This window comes from Podarcis muralis, chromosome 1 (assembly GCF_964188315.1).
Source record: "Podarcis muralis chromosome 1, rPodMur119.hap1.1, whole genome shotgun sequence".
In the NCBI taxonomy this organism is placed as follows: domain Eukaryota; kingdom Metazoa; phylum Chordata; class Lepidosauria; order Squamata; family Lacertidae; genus Podarcis; species Podarcis muralis.
The window spans coordinates 67,631,444-67,648,536 of record NC_135655.1 but is presented as its reverse complement, the minus strand read 5'-3'; the positions used below and the strand labels follow the sequence as shown (position 1 = coordinate 67,648,536).

The 17,093-nt window shown below is 41.2% G+C and overlaps 1 protein-coding gene across 1 annotated transcript in view; it reads right to left on the bottom strand.

Moving 5' to 3' along the window:
• Positions 1-7,861: 7,861 nt before the first annotated feature.
• Positions 7,862-17,093, bottom strand: part of GALNT18 (polypeptide N-acetylgalactosaminyltransferase 18) — a 264,677-nt gene continuing 255,445 nt past the window's right edge. Inside the window, exon 11 of the mRNA XM_028731253.2 lies at positions 7,862-8,332. Coding sequence (XP_028587086.1) covers positions 8,186-8,332 — 147 coding nt within the window. The 3' untranslated portion in view covers positions 7,862-8,185. The remainder of the gene's footprint in view (positions 8,333-17,093) is intronic.

Here is a 17,093-nt window from a genome sequence, read left to right as displayed (position 1 = left end):
TTTTGAACAGGAAAAAAGTACATCTAAGAAAACACTGTTAACCCCCTCTCCCCCCGGCAGCATGTGTTTGTGTGTGTCTTCCAAACATAGGAAGAAGGAGCAATCTTCTAGCAAAAGTCATTGTATCTGATGAATACAACCTGGAATTTTCTACTGTAGGGACAAATATCACAATAGTCCCTATTTTCCATGGGCTTACAGTAAAACACTGTCCCTGTTTTGCCACTGTTTTAGTCTTGGGGAAAGTGTCAGAATTCCTCTTGTGATTTCAGCCTCTGATCCCTTGAAGCTAAATATCTAAATAGAGAGATGGTGATACCTTGACTGTAAATAGAGATGGATTTGAAGTGTGGAAGGTGGGGCGGGGATAGATCAGAAACCAACTCTTCATGCCAGTATGAACTGAGCCCAATTATCCTCTGATGTTTGGCTTGGTTTGACTTGTTGCCAGCTATCCTGGATTTCTCTGCCCTTGGTTTCCTTTTGCTTTCCCTTTTCCCAAACTTAACAGCAAACATTTTTTAAAATATATCTGAGAAAACTGAGATAATGATAATGTTAGACACATTATGACTTACCTTACTCTTTAAAATATTCTGTATATTACCCTGATGAAGATGATGCAGCAGAAAACATAAAATGTGGGGGAAATTATTTTGTGTTGGATTGTCTGAAAACTGGATGACATATCCTAATTTTAGTATAGAGAGAAATGAAGTTTTAAATGCTCTATATCACAAACTACACGTAGTCATCACTGTAAATTAGTCATGTGTAATCTACATATTAAAAGCTGATTTGGGGCTGAGTTATCATCACACCAAGCCAGTAATGCTAGCTCTAAATCATTGCAAAAAGGAGCTACACCTTCAGTGAAGTACTTCTGCTTACATCCCTTCATTATCTGCCCTGTCTTTGTGTATTTTTGATGTATTGTAGGGACTGAGAAAGGATCACTTTTCACTAACAGAACAGCCCTGGTACAGAAACATATAAGAGATCTGTAGAGTAACTTGAGGTGTTCCTATTGGAGACCTCCAACTTGGATGAAAGAGCCTTCTCACATTTGCTTCAGCCCACCATACATATGAAATCTCTCTGAAGACTAATTTACCATGTTCTTTCAGAAGTATTTTAAATTAGGGCATGTAGTTGTGTTTGGGGTTTGTGCCATCTGCAAGAGTTGCTTCTGTGAGAGGTCCAACGTAGACAATTTAGGTCCAGGAGGCACAGCTGTTGAGTGTAGAAATTAAATTCAAGGATTTTATAGTGCCAACAGAACTGTTAAAACAAAGACTCCCTTTTTACCCTCCTGGGAATGCCTGCAAAAAAGAAAATCAAGCATGCATGCTTTTTTGTTTCTGAGAAGGATGGAGCAGCAGACACTGACCTATATTTATGGGAGGCTGCCTGACTGTATTGTGTAGTCTTTTGCAAGGGCTCATCCAGACTTGCATTTGTGCCACAATTTATAGGCACACATCCATGATTACCAGGCACATGTCTGAGAGGTTTTTGTTGTTGTTGTTTAGCTGCTTTGCCTGGGAAAACCCGCTCTTTACTGCTGAATCAGAACAAACACCAATCTTCAGAAACCTGATTGCCATTTGTTCTGATTCAGTGGTAAACAGTGGGTTTTCCCATGGAAAGCGGAGGGACCAAAAAAACAAAACAAAAACCCTGCTTGAACCTGTGCCTGGGAATCATGGACCTGTGTGTACAAATGATGGCACAAACAGAAGTCTAGATGAGCCCCAAGTCTCTTGTTAAAACCACTTGATGCCTCACACATGGCTAGTTTTTGTGGCTGATGCAAATATTGCCCCAGATAGAGGGTGCTGTAAATCTTTTCAGCTTTTCACACGATCAGAACAATCACATGGGGCATCTCAATGGCAGCAAAAGTCAATGAATTATTTATTGGTTTGGTTTGTTCTTGTTTTTATTATGTATTTTGGGTTTTTTTGCTGGATTTTTTAATGCTGTGAATTACTACCTTGAGATCTCCAGATGAAGGGCAGCTTACAAATTTAGTAACTAAATAAGTAATATATTGTGCACCACTGATTTACTTCCACAAAGAAGCAGCTCTGGGTAACTTGCCTGTAGAATAAGTCAACCCTCAAATGTCTCTCTCATTCACCATTGTTCTCAAGTGGTAGAGTAAAATGACCCAGTTTTGTGCCATTTACTAACCGATTATTGGATTTTGGTTGTGCTATTATTCTGCTTTACCATTAATTTTCTTGTTTCTTACAGGACCAGTGCTACCATCAGGCAGAGTAAAGTGGCCACTTCAGGCAAACAATTTGGGGAGTCATGAAAGGGCATCAAATTGTAAGTTATTGAATGCATTATTATCATTACAGTACTTTGACTGTCAGGGAGTGGAGGAAAAGTTTCTGGGATTTTCTGTCTCAGGTGCCAAAATAACAACTCACTTTAGTACTATGTGCATTGACAGGGTTGCCGGCAGGGAGACCATTTTCTGTCCTACCTCAGGCAGCAAAATGCTTTGGGCTAGTAGCTTGTAAGTGTAGACAACCATAGCATTCGTGGTTTTGTTTAGAAAAGAACACTAGAGTAGGGAAAATGGCAGGGCAGCAAATATTTTAGGGCAAGGGGAGGGGGCTAACCTGTGACTTTCAGATGTTGTTGGACTAAAGTTCCCAACCTCCCTGACCATTGACCATGCTGACTGAAACTGATGGGAATCCTCCTACAGTTTTGCACACTGTCGCAGCTGTCCTTGTGTTTGTATTTACACAAGCAAATGCTTGCCTGGCAGCAATTGCTTTTGTGATGTCAGAGGTCGGAACATGTGTCTCTTAGATTGTAAAACTTTCCACATCTAATATATGTGATTTCCTGGTTCAATGTTTCCTTGTCCAAGTACATATTCAGAAAAGACTTGGACAACGTGTATTTTGCAATGCCTTCCACAGTATCACCAATATTCTTATTACTTCATGGGTTATCCGCCGTTCCCAGAACATCGTGTTTTGCATCTATCTGTTCATTACTATGATTTTTGTTTTAGTTGTTGTTTCTGTCAGTTCCAAATATATTTCTTCAATGATTTAATTAGGGTGCCAAGCAGAACTAAATGGAAAGCCTTAGTTGAGTCTAGACACCTATGTGGCAGTCTTCTTCTCTGTTAAAGCTATTCTGTAATGAAGAATACAGTGGTCCACTTTTCTTCCTCCAGTTTTGAAAAGAAATCTGGCACTCCATGTTCCTGTACCTTTGTCTGGTCCTGCTACCTCTTCACACAGTTTTTGCTTAAATGACAGGCAAAGTGTGGTATCACAGTCAGCACTGGAACTACTTGGGACTAGAGCATAGAAACCATATATATATATATTGGAATTGGAGTAGAGCTCTACAGATATGTCAGTGTTACCCAGACTTGTGGAGCAGGCCGCTTATTCAGTCAAATTTAGAATGCAATATCCTATCACACACCCTCTCCAGTTGGACATGGTGCTATGCAGATGAAAGTCACAAACGCTAGTGAATTATGCATTTTGTAACTTGATGTTTTAGATGCTTTGTCAGAATTTAGATCCTTCTCTGTGTAATCTAAATTCAAATAAAACTGCTGCTGCTCACATCTTCCAATGAAAATGCAATTTTGGCAATAAACAAAATTGCAGTTCTTTGCTGTGTTGTTGCATATTGAGTTTGAAAACATTACGTCTCTTTATACTTAGAAAACAAGCATAAAGATATTTTACAGCAATTAAAGACAACAAATTATTTCCTTTTGCAATGCTCAAAGAAATGACTTTGTAGCTTCCTGCTACCCATCTATAACTATGCAGTAAAAAAAAAGGTCCCCATCTGTGCAAGTTGGTATTCTAATCCTACTATGCATTGTACTGAATTGCAGCCTCATTGAGAAGTGATAAATGGCTTGGCTCAGGACACTTCAGGGACCAGCTTCTCCCATCCTAGCCTGCCCACTACCCGAGCTGCAGAAGAGCCCCTTCCTTGTGTTCTGACAGCAGCCAAGGCATTGCTACTTGGAAGGCGGAAGAGGGCTGGTCTTCTCCATGGCCATTTTCACCCCCTCTTTCCATATTTCCATAATCTGGCTGACGCTGCTTTTTAAAATTATTCCAGCTGATCTTTGACCTCCCAGGATAAGGATTCTTTTGTGACCTCCTTTCTGTTTTGTTTCTTAGGTAAAACCAGTCAGTGGGTGAAACCAATCTGTTTATTTTTGATGCTGTTGGATGAAAAAACTAACCTACTATCTGAAGGTAAGTGTTGCATCCATTACTCCATCCATGTCATGTGCCCTGCAGAAGTTATCCCGGAGGGAATGTATTTATTTATTAATATTTTTGTATACCACCCTTCACCAGGAGGCCTGAGCAGTAGTTTACATCTATAAAACAAATGCAATAGATCAACCCCCCACCCCAGATTGCATATTCCCAAGGGGAATACAGCCCATGGGCTGAAGATGGTTCCCCACACATCTAGGAGATTCATATATATCAACATAGCATATTGTAGCGCAGAGATGGACAACCTTTAGTCCTCCAGATGGAATTCAACTGATGCCAGCCCGTTCCTTATATGCTATCCTAGTTAGAATAAGATACACAGAAGTTGTTTCTCATTTATCATCATCATGCTGCTGGCCTTTTCTAGGTGTAAATGACCATGATATAGGTCCAACCTTCATGACCAACTGGGACAGTTGCTTGAAATTGCTGTGCCTGGTGAGCTAGTTGTCTGCAGGTATATCTTGACCAGAACAGATCTTGTAGCAAGCCACTGCTAGCCCACTCAGGGGTGCCTGCATGCAACGTGTCTACTATAAGCCAAAACAAACAGCAATTTGAAGCATCACATAGTTTGTGTAAATTGGTCCTTGTCAAACAGTCATTAAGAACATTGATACTGAGAACACTGTAAAATAGGGGGAAATTTGGTAATTTTTTACAAGCTCCAGGAGATTATGGGCTGTATGCAATGGCTGCACAGGTTGCAAAGTAAGGCAACCGATCTTTTCCTTTCCAATCTCCTGCTGTGTAGACCCTTAACTCCATGAAGCCTCTTCAGAGGGCTGTGTGGTCCTTCTGAACAGTGTAGTCCGTGTTGTAAAGGTCTGCAATGAGAGAGGGGCAAGTGCCTGAAATTGGGTGGCAGAATCTCACAAGAGGAGTGCTCCGCTTGGGCACAGTTCCTTCACCCAGTTTCAGGTGTTAACCTCCTTCCGTTGCAGTCCCATACATCTTAGTCCCACATTGTTGAGGTCACCTAACACTCTGGAGATGGTTTTGAGGGCTGCACAGGGGTAGCTGTCTTCTAGTGTCATGATCATTAGATGCAACACCTGTCTAAAGGAATCACTTTAAGAAATACGTGCATAATTTAAAATGAGCAAGTGCTATCATAAAAAAGCAAGATTAGTTGCATACAAATAAAAACAAAAGGAGACATAGAAACCAATGTGTAGAGAATACTTACAATAGCTACTCAAAAAAACCTCCCCTCCCTGTAGATTTTGTTCCACATCCGCTGTTCAGTCCTAAATGTGTTAGGTGAGTATAAAGAATAATTCATACCTCTTTGGAGAAATGAACAGGTGAAGTAAAGTTCACACTTTTGCCAGAGACCTTTTTGTGAGGCCCAATTAAATGGAAGCCATTTATCTTTCTCTCTTTTCTCTATAGTAACAATGGAGGAAGGTCTTTTGCTGTATGGCAGAAAACTGGCATTACTTGAGAGGTAGGGTTGATTAATATATTTCTTCATCTTGTCCTTCTCATCTCTATGGGCTCAAGTGCCATTTTATTTTGTTTGGCTCCATTACCTTTAACAAAATGTATCAAATACTACCATGCTGTATATATGCTTTTGTCTGCTAACAAATAGATGTTTTCATCTTCCTTACTATCAAAAACATATTTACTAGCTGAGCCCACACTGTGAAATATGAGAAAAAAGAGGACATAAGGCTTAATTTCTCCTGCCTTTTTGCATTTTTAAAATGTGTCCCCAGACAAAGAGAAAACAGAATCCTGAAGCATTTTTCATTATTAGTTTTAAGTGTATTAGGATCTGTTGGCTGACTTTGCCTTCACTTTTAGCACTTTAAACACTTGATATCTTGATCGTCCCCTAAGCAGAGGAAAAACTGGCAGAGCAAAGATATTATATGCCACAGGTGGCAACTTAGCTTTAAATTTAGCATTTGACTCATAGTTGAGTTTGAAAGTGAATTACAGAATAATAAACCTCCAGTCAATACTTCATTTGCCCAGAGTACATATAAGCTGTGTTCAACAGGGTTTTTTGAACCTGCGTCATTAATGCTAATGAATCTCTTATCACCTTAGTGGTGATGTACCATTTTGCACTGAGAGCAGCCTATTTTCTCAACCTATCCCAGAAGAGTTAAGGCTTCATATATTAGCTTTTCAATTATAGTAAGAACTTGTGATTGAAATCTCTATCTTTATTTTGTGACTGCTTTAACAGGAGGTGGCATTATCTGTTACAAAGTAGAGTAATGAATAAAGCAGTTAAGTCTGCCAGTGTGGGACTATCTAACTTTGGGAGCTTCCAGAGGAGTTGTATATTGAGCATACATGCTGATAGGTTTGTGTAAAGCCTGTGCTAGAGTTGCTTGTCTATTAAGCATTCATGCTAATATATATATATTCATGCAGAGATTATAAGACATTAGGGGTAACCAGTGGAGGTTCTGTCCTTTCCAGTGCAATATCCATTCACTTCTCTTATTGGACTTTTTGCAGTGTGAAAAGTGATGGGATAATAGTAATACAAAGTAGATAATAACCACCAAATGTTGGCAAATAAACAGCCCATCTGCCCAAGTACCCTATATGTTAGTAATAGTTTGGGTTTGAGGTATCACAGTGGTGGCTAACACTTTTCAGGCCAAGGTCAGCTCTCTGGGTGTGCAGCTAAAGTGAAAAAGTAGGTATTTTTATGAATAAAAATATATATGCAGATATAGCGTAGTGTTACCTCTACCTTTTAGCATCACATTTTGTAGAATAATAGTAAGGGGGTGTTGTGGGGTCACAGAAAACCCTCTGGAATCTCAGTGGGGGGGACCCGTAGGATAGATAAGTCAGTATTTTCGAAAAAGCTAAAATGTGGGCCTGTGGTGTTCATCAGTAAATATATAGAATACAGTGGTGCCTCGCAAGACGAAAAGAATCCGTTCCGTGATTCTCTTCGTCTAGCGTTTTTTTCGTCTTGCGAAGCAAGCCCATTGACAGCTTAGCGGATTAGCGCTACAGCGGTCTAGCAGCTTTTCGCGATCAGCTGTTAAGCGGGTTATCAGCGGAACAGCTGATAGGCGGCTTAGCGGCTTAGGAAAGGGGGGGGGAGCGGAAAAAACCCGCGGGGACGCGCAAGATTTTTTCGTCTTGCGAAGCAACCCCATAGGGAAATTCGTTTTGCGAAGCGCCTCCAAAACGGAAAACCCTTTCGTCTAGCGGGTTTTCCGTCTTGCGAGGCGTTCGTCTTGCGGGGCACCACTGTATATTTGTTTTAAATACTCCCTGGGAAAATGAATCTCTAAGGTGCTACCACAGTGCAAATAAATAAAGGAATGAAGAAAGGCAAATGACATGTAGCAATTCTAAAATGTTATGTGTATTTTTAAATATACACAAATGCTGTGATACTATTTATGGTTGAAATGCCAACAGTTTTTATTTTTATGCAAGGGAATGTCTTCGTAAATGAATGTGTAGCACTGATGTAGGGAGTGTTCCTTGCAAAGGCGTAAGAAAAAAGCAGATTAGAAATCTATTCAGCACTTGGGTTGTCTCAAACCTGTTCCACAACAAACTCATCAAAGACAGTATTAGGCTGTGTTTTTAATCAATAAAATTTTATTGTCCGAGTTATAAATATTCTCCATTTGTTCCCTATTTACAGTTCAAAATATTTAAAGATATTCTACCATTACCTGTCATTCAGCATCTCTATAAATGCCATGAAAATGTCATTATGAAATAAAAATCTCTGTTCTCAGCCCACAAATCCAAACCCAGCCACTCATACACGCACACACAAAGGTTAAAAGAGGAAGAAAAAAATATATAGTACAGCAGGCAACATTGCAAACGGTTGCTACACAGTAGCAAGAGAATTGTGTAGAAGGATTGTTGTTGTTTTTCCTGAAAGTCTATAACGGCAAGCTTTTCAGGATGTTTGTGATAGACCAGCGCTGGCCGGAACATTTCTGTAAAACTAGCTGAAATCCAAATTCATTATCACTGTTTTCCTGCAGCTCCAGACAACGTTTGGATTTTCTGTTCTGGATTGGACCTCCCTTTAAAAACGAAGAAAGAAAAACACATTTAATCAAAAGTCACCTATCACCACTTCCGTCTCATGATCATTTGGATTTAAGAGTCATTCAGCAGTCAGCCATAAGTGAGTATCCATGGGGGGAACAGTCAGATTGAAACCAAGATTCAATTCACTGCTCAGCCATGAAGATCTATCATGGGTCTCAAGAGTATCCTGAGTGCTTCCAGCCAGGAGTATTTTTTAGCATTGCCCACTCATTGTTCTCCCACTGGAAGCTACATAACCTTCCATGTTTCAGCAGGTACATCCTGCTAATATTAACCATTGGAATAGCTCAGTTGGTAGAGCATGAGCCTCTTAACTGCAGGGTTGTGGGTTCAAGCCCCACATCGGGCAAAGATTCCTGGCCCTCGTGGTCCCTCACAACTCTATGATTATTACTGGGTCAAGAGAGTCAGTTCCACATTAGAATACCTAGTCAAGAAGTGGCAATATCACAATGTTGTTGTGAGGATAAAATGGGGTTAGACCTGTGTACACAGCTCCTGGGAAGAAGCGAAGGATATAAATTCTTATAAGCCAATATAGTCTTGTGCAAACTTGCTTAAGTGTATGTCCTACTAAGATTCCCAAATAAACGTGCAGTGAGATTATGCTACAAGACACAGAAACTACAAAACCCAGTGCAAATGTCAAAGATGGCAGCAGGTTTAGAAAGAAGCTTCGCAAACACCCAAGAGTAAATAGCCTTCTGTAGATTTGTCCAACCCTATTCTGCAATCCTAAGCATTTTAATAACAACAACAACAATAATAATATTAATAATAATAATAATAATAATTTTTATATCCCGCCCTCCCCAGCAGAAGCTGGGCTCAGAGCGGCTAACAACAATAAAAGTAACACAGTTTACATAAAATCACAATCAATTAATTGAAATGTATTCTAAAATCAATTCATTCTAAAATCAATTCAAAATCAAATTAATGGCAACCATTGGGCTAGAGTTCTGTGAGGATTACCAAAGGAGGGGGTCAGACTGTGCCTTGGCCAAAGGCCTGGTGGAACAGCTCTGTCTTGCAGGCCCTGCGGAAAGAGTCCCGCTGGGCCCTAGTCTCTTGTGACAGAGTGTTCCACCAGATCGGGGCCACAGCCGGAAAAACCCTGGCTCTGATTGAGGCCAGCCTAACGTCCCTGTGGCCCGGGATCTCCAAGATGTTTTTATTTGAAGACTGTAAGGTCCTCCGTGGGACATACCAGGAGAGGCGGTCCCGTAGGTACGAGGGTCCTAGGCCGTATAGGAATTACTTCAGTATAACTAACTGCGGGCTTTTAATTTGCATTTGTAGAATAGCCATTGCTGATTTACTACAATCTGATATCTTTTTGAACCACATCTGTCTTTGCCTAGTTAAGTTTGTATAACACCTTCTCCATTCTGTTCTAAGACTCAATTGTATTGAGAAAGCATTTTGAGATTCTTCATATGGAGTGATTCAAAAATGGAATAAAATGTAACAATAGTCATTTCAACAGAAATAGGAAGCTTCTAACAGAAATAAATTCTGTGATATCCTGCCTGTATAAAAATCAACAGCAACCAGATATTACAACCACTTGGCTGATTTACCACTGTCAAGTAACTCTGCAGTTTTCCACTTCTAGGACTTCACATATTTTCCCCCATATAATGCTTCTTGTAGCAATGGAAAAATATGCTACATTTGTGAAAAGAAAAGGAGGCTTCTTAAAGTAACACTTTAAAGTAACAAATTAATTAGGGTGGCCAGGTGTCCTACTTTACAGAGGAGAGTCCTCTATTTGAAGGACTATCCAGTCCAAGGACAGGATAAAACCTGCACAGTATCTAACAGATCCTCACTCGAATGTCAGGCACTTCCTTCCATATTCTACCTTAAGATTGTGAGATCAGAAGCAGACTGCATGGCATCACCAGCCAGCTGGTTTCCTATCTTTTGCTCTGTAAACTATCTCTAGTCACAAAGTTTTAATCCCAAGCAGGAGAGTATCACAAAGGAAAGAGAACCCAGTTCCCCACCATTCTGGTTGGGTAACTGGCCTTAAGAAGAGCCTGGCTGAATCTGACCAAGAGTTCAGCATTCCACTTCCCACCAGAGGCCTATGGGAGGCCTAAAAGCAGGAGATGGGTGCATTTATTATTATTTTATTGTTTACTGAATTTATATACTGCCCCTATACCTGGGGGTCCTGCAGGTGTTCTCCGACAACTGGTGTTCAGAGGGTTGTGAATTATGCCAGATGAGCCAATAAAGCAGAATTTAATATATATAAAAACAGTAAGTCTCAAACAATTTTATTTACCATACACCTAATACAAGATTAGAGCTTGACTATTATTTTTCTCTTTAAATGCTAATTACCACTTGCTTTCAAGGTTACATTTACTCTGAAAGGCTATGAATGACTCCTATAACAAAGGGAGAGATTGATCTACTTAATCGGGAAAAGAACTATTAATCTTATCCTGACATTGTTGTCCAAACTTAATACCGTCCTATGATTTGTGATTCTGATAAATTCTATTAATTTCAATCTTTTGTTTTTTTTACCCTCTTCAATGGAGAAAAAAGAATATACTTTCTTCCCTTTCCCTTTCTGCTAAACAAAAGTCAGATTCTCAAGGTTGAATATGAAGTGTTAGTCACTATTAAGACAAAAGCAGCTATGTAGATAAAAGGGATAAAGGGAGATAAAAGCAGGAGTTGTACAAAGATTGGGTACTTAAAAAGGATAATGGCATCCAATTGTGCATAGCATATATTCCTAGTTGAATGATTCACAATAAATAATTTATTGGATTATTTTAACCCCATTCTCTGCTCACTGCATTAGCTGTATCAGCGTTCAGTATATTACAAATCAGTTTTGCACTACTAGACTGAAGTACTGGATTGACTCATGCCCATTGGAGCGGACATGAAGAGGAGATGGGCTGCTCATATATCAATTATCTAATTCATATATGTCTTGGCTTTGGTTGACTGACTGGAAGACTGCAACTAGTAAGTGGCAAGTCACTGAGTGATTATATTGACCCAACTAATTGTTTCACAATTGCAACTATTGCCCCAACTATTAGACAATTTCCTAAGATAAGACAGTTTACACATTCAAGATATGAAATGAAAGGTTATAATTAATTATCCTGTGATAAATGTAGCATGAAACATTATTATTACACCACAGCAAAATGGTCAGTGAATTACAGGAGGGTGATAGCCAACTGTGGTGTCTTGCTTGTGCAAACGGGACTTACCCTTCCTCTCTCCTGTGGCCCCCTGTGCACCCCAAAACTGGCTCTGGGGTGTTGGCATCCCCTCCAATGCAGATTGGGGGTTGCAGTGAGGAGGAAGGAAAGTCCTGCCAAATCTACTGGAAAGGTGTTGGGTCGCTCCCATAATGTTTGTTCCTTACACCAGTATGGAGTTTGCAACAATCCAGTAAGAAGGGAGCACATTCTATGAGTGATATAACCATATTCAGTATAAGATCCTTGGTTTGCTGGATACATCCATGTTCAATAACCAATGTGGTATAACTACAGTAAGGATTTGGGTTTTCTTTCACCTAGGTTTGCTACAGTTTTTGTTGTTATTATTGCTTAGATTTATATACCACCCTTCATCGAAATATTTCAGGATGGTTGACATGTTATTTCCTGTTCCTCAGTGTTTATTCTTACTGTGCAAAGCCAATCCTCTTAGAACACCACAGTGTCAGCGTCAGTGAATAGGGACAAATTTCACAAAGCTGAGCTTCCCAAAAGGAACCTGCAATATACTGAAAATTCAAAGTGTAAAAACACTGCCCCTCAAAGGAAGGTAGGAGGAGAAGCTGTTTATTTTTCTTTCCTTTTCACCCTCCAGAAAACCTACTCTAGACGACTGGGATATTCTCCACAGTGCAGATCAGGGGAAAGGGGATTTGGCAAAAGTCACCTTGCCTCTCCCATCCAGAATGGGAGTCTGCATTAGACCAGAGTCCCTACCATGAATGACAGAGCCACTCAGGACTACTATTCAGAAGTCTGTCTCTATAGTAGTTAGGTTTTCCTACCAAAGTGCACAAGGCAAGCCATTATACAGCAGTGATCAAAAAATACTTTTTGCTAACATTTCTGTCCCAATTGTGGGAAACTGCTTTCTTTACTGAGATTCTTGACTTACAAAGTGATTTTCTATTTTGCAGACTTACAATAATGAAGTATAATGATGAATCCGACTGAATGCTTGTATTAGAATATTCAAAAATGCCCTCAAAATGTGCATGCATTTATAGTTTTCATTAACATCAACTCTTGCAATCTATTTCCCTTATAATGGGAATGCTAGAGTGGATAACCATTTATATTATTTTTGTGGTACTTAACAACTATTTTATATATGAACATCTAATACTTTTTTTAATTAAGACATTTTAATAAAGACAATTTAAATCCGGCTGGAAGACAATGGCATATAGCAATGGAAATTAAATACTGAAGGAAAGTTAATAATGCAAGCCCAACTGAGTTTAATAGGGCTGAACTGGATTAAGAACTGGGCTTATCTATTGTTTATTGCGCATTCATTCTGAACTATTTGCATGAAGGTTATTCAACACCTGCTGTTTACTGAACATTTAACCTGCTTCGTTTGGGTGGATTTTCTGCTATCCCACACTTTCTAGTGCATTTTCCAGTCATTTTCTTTAACACAAAAAGTTTGCTTGCTTTTTTTTTTTAATGGGTTTGTTCTGCAAGAGTATTGGAGAGCACTTTAATCCACTAAATATCTTGGCATGCAATTGATTCTCTCCTGTACATAAGAACATAAAAAGAGCCTGCTGGATCAGGCCAATGACCCACATCGTTCAGCATCCTGTTCTCAGCAGACAACCAGAGGCCTGTGCACACAGGATTTGAGCGCAAAAGCACTTTCCCCTGTAATTTCCAGAAACTAGTGTTCAGAAACATTACTGCTTCCCACTGCAGAGACAGAGCATACCCTGCGTGAGTAGTAGCCTTTGACAGTCCTCTCTTTTATGAATTTGCCTATTCCTCTTTTAAAGCCATCTAGGTTGGTGGCCGGGACGCGGGTGGCGCTGTGGGTAAAAGCCTCAGCGCCTAGGGCTTGCCGATCGAAAGGTCGGCGGTTCGAATCCCCGCGGCGGGGTGCGCTCCCGTTGCTCGGTCCCAGCGCCTGCCAGCCTAGCACTTCGAAAGCACCACCGAGTGCAAGTAGATAAATAGGGACCGCTTACTAGTGGGAAGGTGCGGCTCTGGCTCGCCAGAGCAGCGATGTCACGCTGGCCACGTGACTCGGAAGTGTCTGCGGACAGCGCTGGCCCCCGGCCTCTTGAGTGAGATGGGCGCACAACCCTAGAGTCTGTCAAGACTGGCCCGTACGGGCAGGGGTACCTTTACCTTTACCTTTTAGGTTGGTGGCCATCGCTGCCTGCTGTGGGAGCTAATTCCAAAGTTCAACTATGCACTGCAGGAATACTTTCTTTTTTCTGTCCTGAATCTAAACATTCAGTTCCTTTGGATGGCTGTGAGTTCTAGTATTATGAAAGGGTGGGGGGGGTGACAGTCTAGAGAGGACCCTTATGAAGCCTGTGATGTCAACATGCAAAAATTCCCCCCATCTCCAAACAAGTGCTTCAATCTTCCTCCATCACCAACACCTAATAAAGTCTCCCAGGTTCCTCTGCAAGAAACCAGGTATTCAGGTATTACACCTGCAAAATCGGAGCTTGCATTTCTGCAAAATCGGAGCCCCCAATTCTCAATAGAACCTGCATTCCCCCTTGAAGCATTAGGAGGTGATGGCTACAACTGTCAATGAATCATAGCTGTCACCTTACAGATTTGAAAATAAGGGACCAGCAGCCTCGAAAATAAGGGATCAGCAGCCAAAATAAGGGATTTTAGTCAACCAGCTCCTTTCCTTTCCCCCATAACAGTCAATCGAAGGAGCCTCAAAAACAAATCCAAAAGCCCCCCTCCCACGAGAGTGCCTTTCCTTTCCCCCCACCATGTGCCCCACTCCAAACAGACCTTTTCCCCGGCAAGGGTGAGTGGGCCATCAATGACGTATCCATCCGATTCTGAGCACAGGTATGTTCAACTTCTGAGCCCCTCCGAGCCAAAGGCAGAAAGCCCAGCCAGCAGCCAAACGAAGCCTCACAACGCAGCAACCCGGCAAAGGGGATGCAGCAAGGAAAACCACTGTCACCTTTCTGCTGGGAAGTGCTGAGCAAAGGCGAGTCCCCAGGCAACAAGGTCGATTTGATCGGCACAAGGCATGCAAGCTCCACCCCCCAGTCGTTCTTAGACTCCTTATTGGGTGAGCAACGCAGCCAAGCAACACAGTTGGAGCCTCCCTCCTCCCTGGCCGGCTGCTTCCTTTGAAACCCGGGAAATTTAAGGGACATCATCAATAAGGGACAGCAGCGGGAAATGGCACTGGGATAAGGGAGTTTCCCGCCAAATAAGAGATGGTTGACAGCTATGCAATGAATGTGTGTGAACACTTGGCTCCCATGGAAGCAAACTCAGCCATCTTCTTTAAACCTAAAGACTTCAGTGCAGGCAAGAAGTCTGTGTTGACACAAGCACACCCCAAACAATCAGTAGGAGAGGGGAGAGAAAAACATGACTGTCAACAAGAAAGCTCCATTAAAGCTGGCTGCCTATCAAAGGCTTCACTCAGGTTACTTTATACAGTGGTACCTCGGGTTACATACACTTCAGGTTACAGACTCCGCTAATCCAGAAATAGTACCTTAGGTTAAGAACTTTGCTTCAGGATGAGAACAGAATTCGTGCTCCGGCGGCGCGGCGGCAGGAGGCCCCATTAGCTAAAGTGGTGCTTCAGGTTAAGAACGGACCACCGGAACAAATTAAGTACTTAACCCGAGGTACCACTGTATTTTAGATGCACTCATAAAATATTGAGAGAGCTGCTAAATAAAAAGCATCAGGGAGAAGGTAATGCTGCTGCTGTATTTATTGCTCTCCCAAGGTTTAAAAGAAAGTTTAATGCCACTCCCAGTTACCTTTTTCATATGAAAACACTCATTTCTATAATCAAACAAGAATCCCAGAACATACAATTCCAGCCTGCAAGAGGATCTGTGGTAGTAGTGATACTTTCAGCAAAGCAAAACAAGATAGCAACTGCCATCTTCTTAAACAGAGATGATCATCCCAAAACACTGCACCAGTAAATCTACCCCTGCATGAAGTAAATCAAAAGTAGAGTGGCATTTCAGTCCTTTTCACACAGCTGGAAACTATGTGGCATAGAAGATTCCTGCACTGCAGGGAGGTGGACTAGATGACCCTTGTGGTCTTTCCAACTCCTCAATTCTTTGAACATGTGGAGGAGCAACAGGACTGTGTTAGCTGCTGTCTGCAGTTCCACTTTCCCTGTGTTCATGGGCTCTTTCAGTGGCCTTCCCTGACTTGGTGCCCTCCAGAGGTTTTGGATTACAACTCCCATAATCCCTGACCCCTGCCTCTGCTGGCAGGCACTGATGGACTTTGTAGTCAAAAAGTCTGAAAAACACCAGGCTGTGGGAAGCTGGCATTGAGCTTTTTCTGCATGGAAGCTCTCTACATGAATGGGGATCTTTCTTTGTTGCAGGCCAATGGACACATGGAGATCAGTATGGAGACTGTGGTCACAATCTAGCTTCCCTCCAATGTACTCAGCCTACATGGTTTCCAGTTGTGGATATGGTCGTTGTAAAGTCGGCCAGAGCTGCAGAATTCAGTCGAAAGCTGGACAATAAAACATGAGCCTTAATTGTTTCTAGTTTTCAGTTTATCCTTTTTCTAACAGCCCCTTCTCCATCCAAAGAAAAACAATCCAAATCTTGAGCAAACAAGACAAAAAGCAACAGCAAAGAAGTCAAGTGGAAAAGATGGTAAACATCACTTGGAAAATACTGAACGTAAGCCCCCTTCTTTTACTCTCTCTTTTCAACATCCCAGTGCTTTTATTGTATTGTTAAACTAAGGAGAGTAGTGCACTATTTCAGCCTGACAGGCCATTTCTGGGGAACAATTATGAACCACAGCAAAAGATGGTGAAACGTGTTAAATGATTTAGGATGAGTGTACCATTTGCCTGGTTACTTAGCAGCTGTATCATGTTACCACAACATCAATTTTGCTTTGTGCTTCTGCTGAGTTTAGTTAACATTTAGACCACTCAATGTGGTGCATCCCAACAGGGCATAATTATACTCAGAGGGTCCTTTAATAACTACCAAGCAGTGCTATCAATGCAGGGAGATGAATGGGAAGAGGTGCTGTGACAGAAATGTTAAGTAGAGGCATCAGCAATACTTCCTTGGACCTCAGAACCATATACCTTCTAACAGGTGTCACTGGGCATCTAAAAGGACATATGCTGGAAAATTAAGTGCTCAACTGAAGGATTTTAATGTGTCATGAACAAAACTGAGGGGGGGAAATGTTACCTTAGTAACCATTTTTGTTTTTTGGTTGGGTGGTGTGTTGAAAATGGGTAGAAATCTTTACCCAACTAAGAATGAAACCAGCATTTCCCATAAGCTCCTTCATTTGCCATAGAGCAAATTGCACATAAGAGCATGTGTTTGACTATATAGGTTGTGATTTCATCCTGTTCTCTAAGATCCCTGACGTGACTGTTCCCAGAAAGAAGTCTCATTAAAAATAGTCTCAAAGCACACATGGAGAAGCAATTTCAACAAACAGGCTTGAAAAC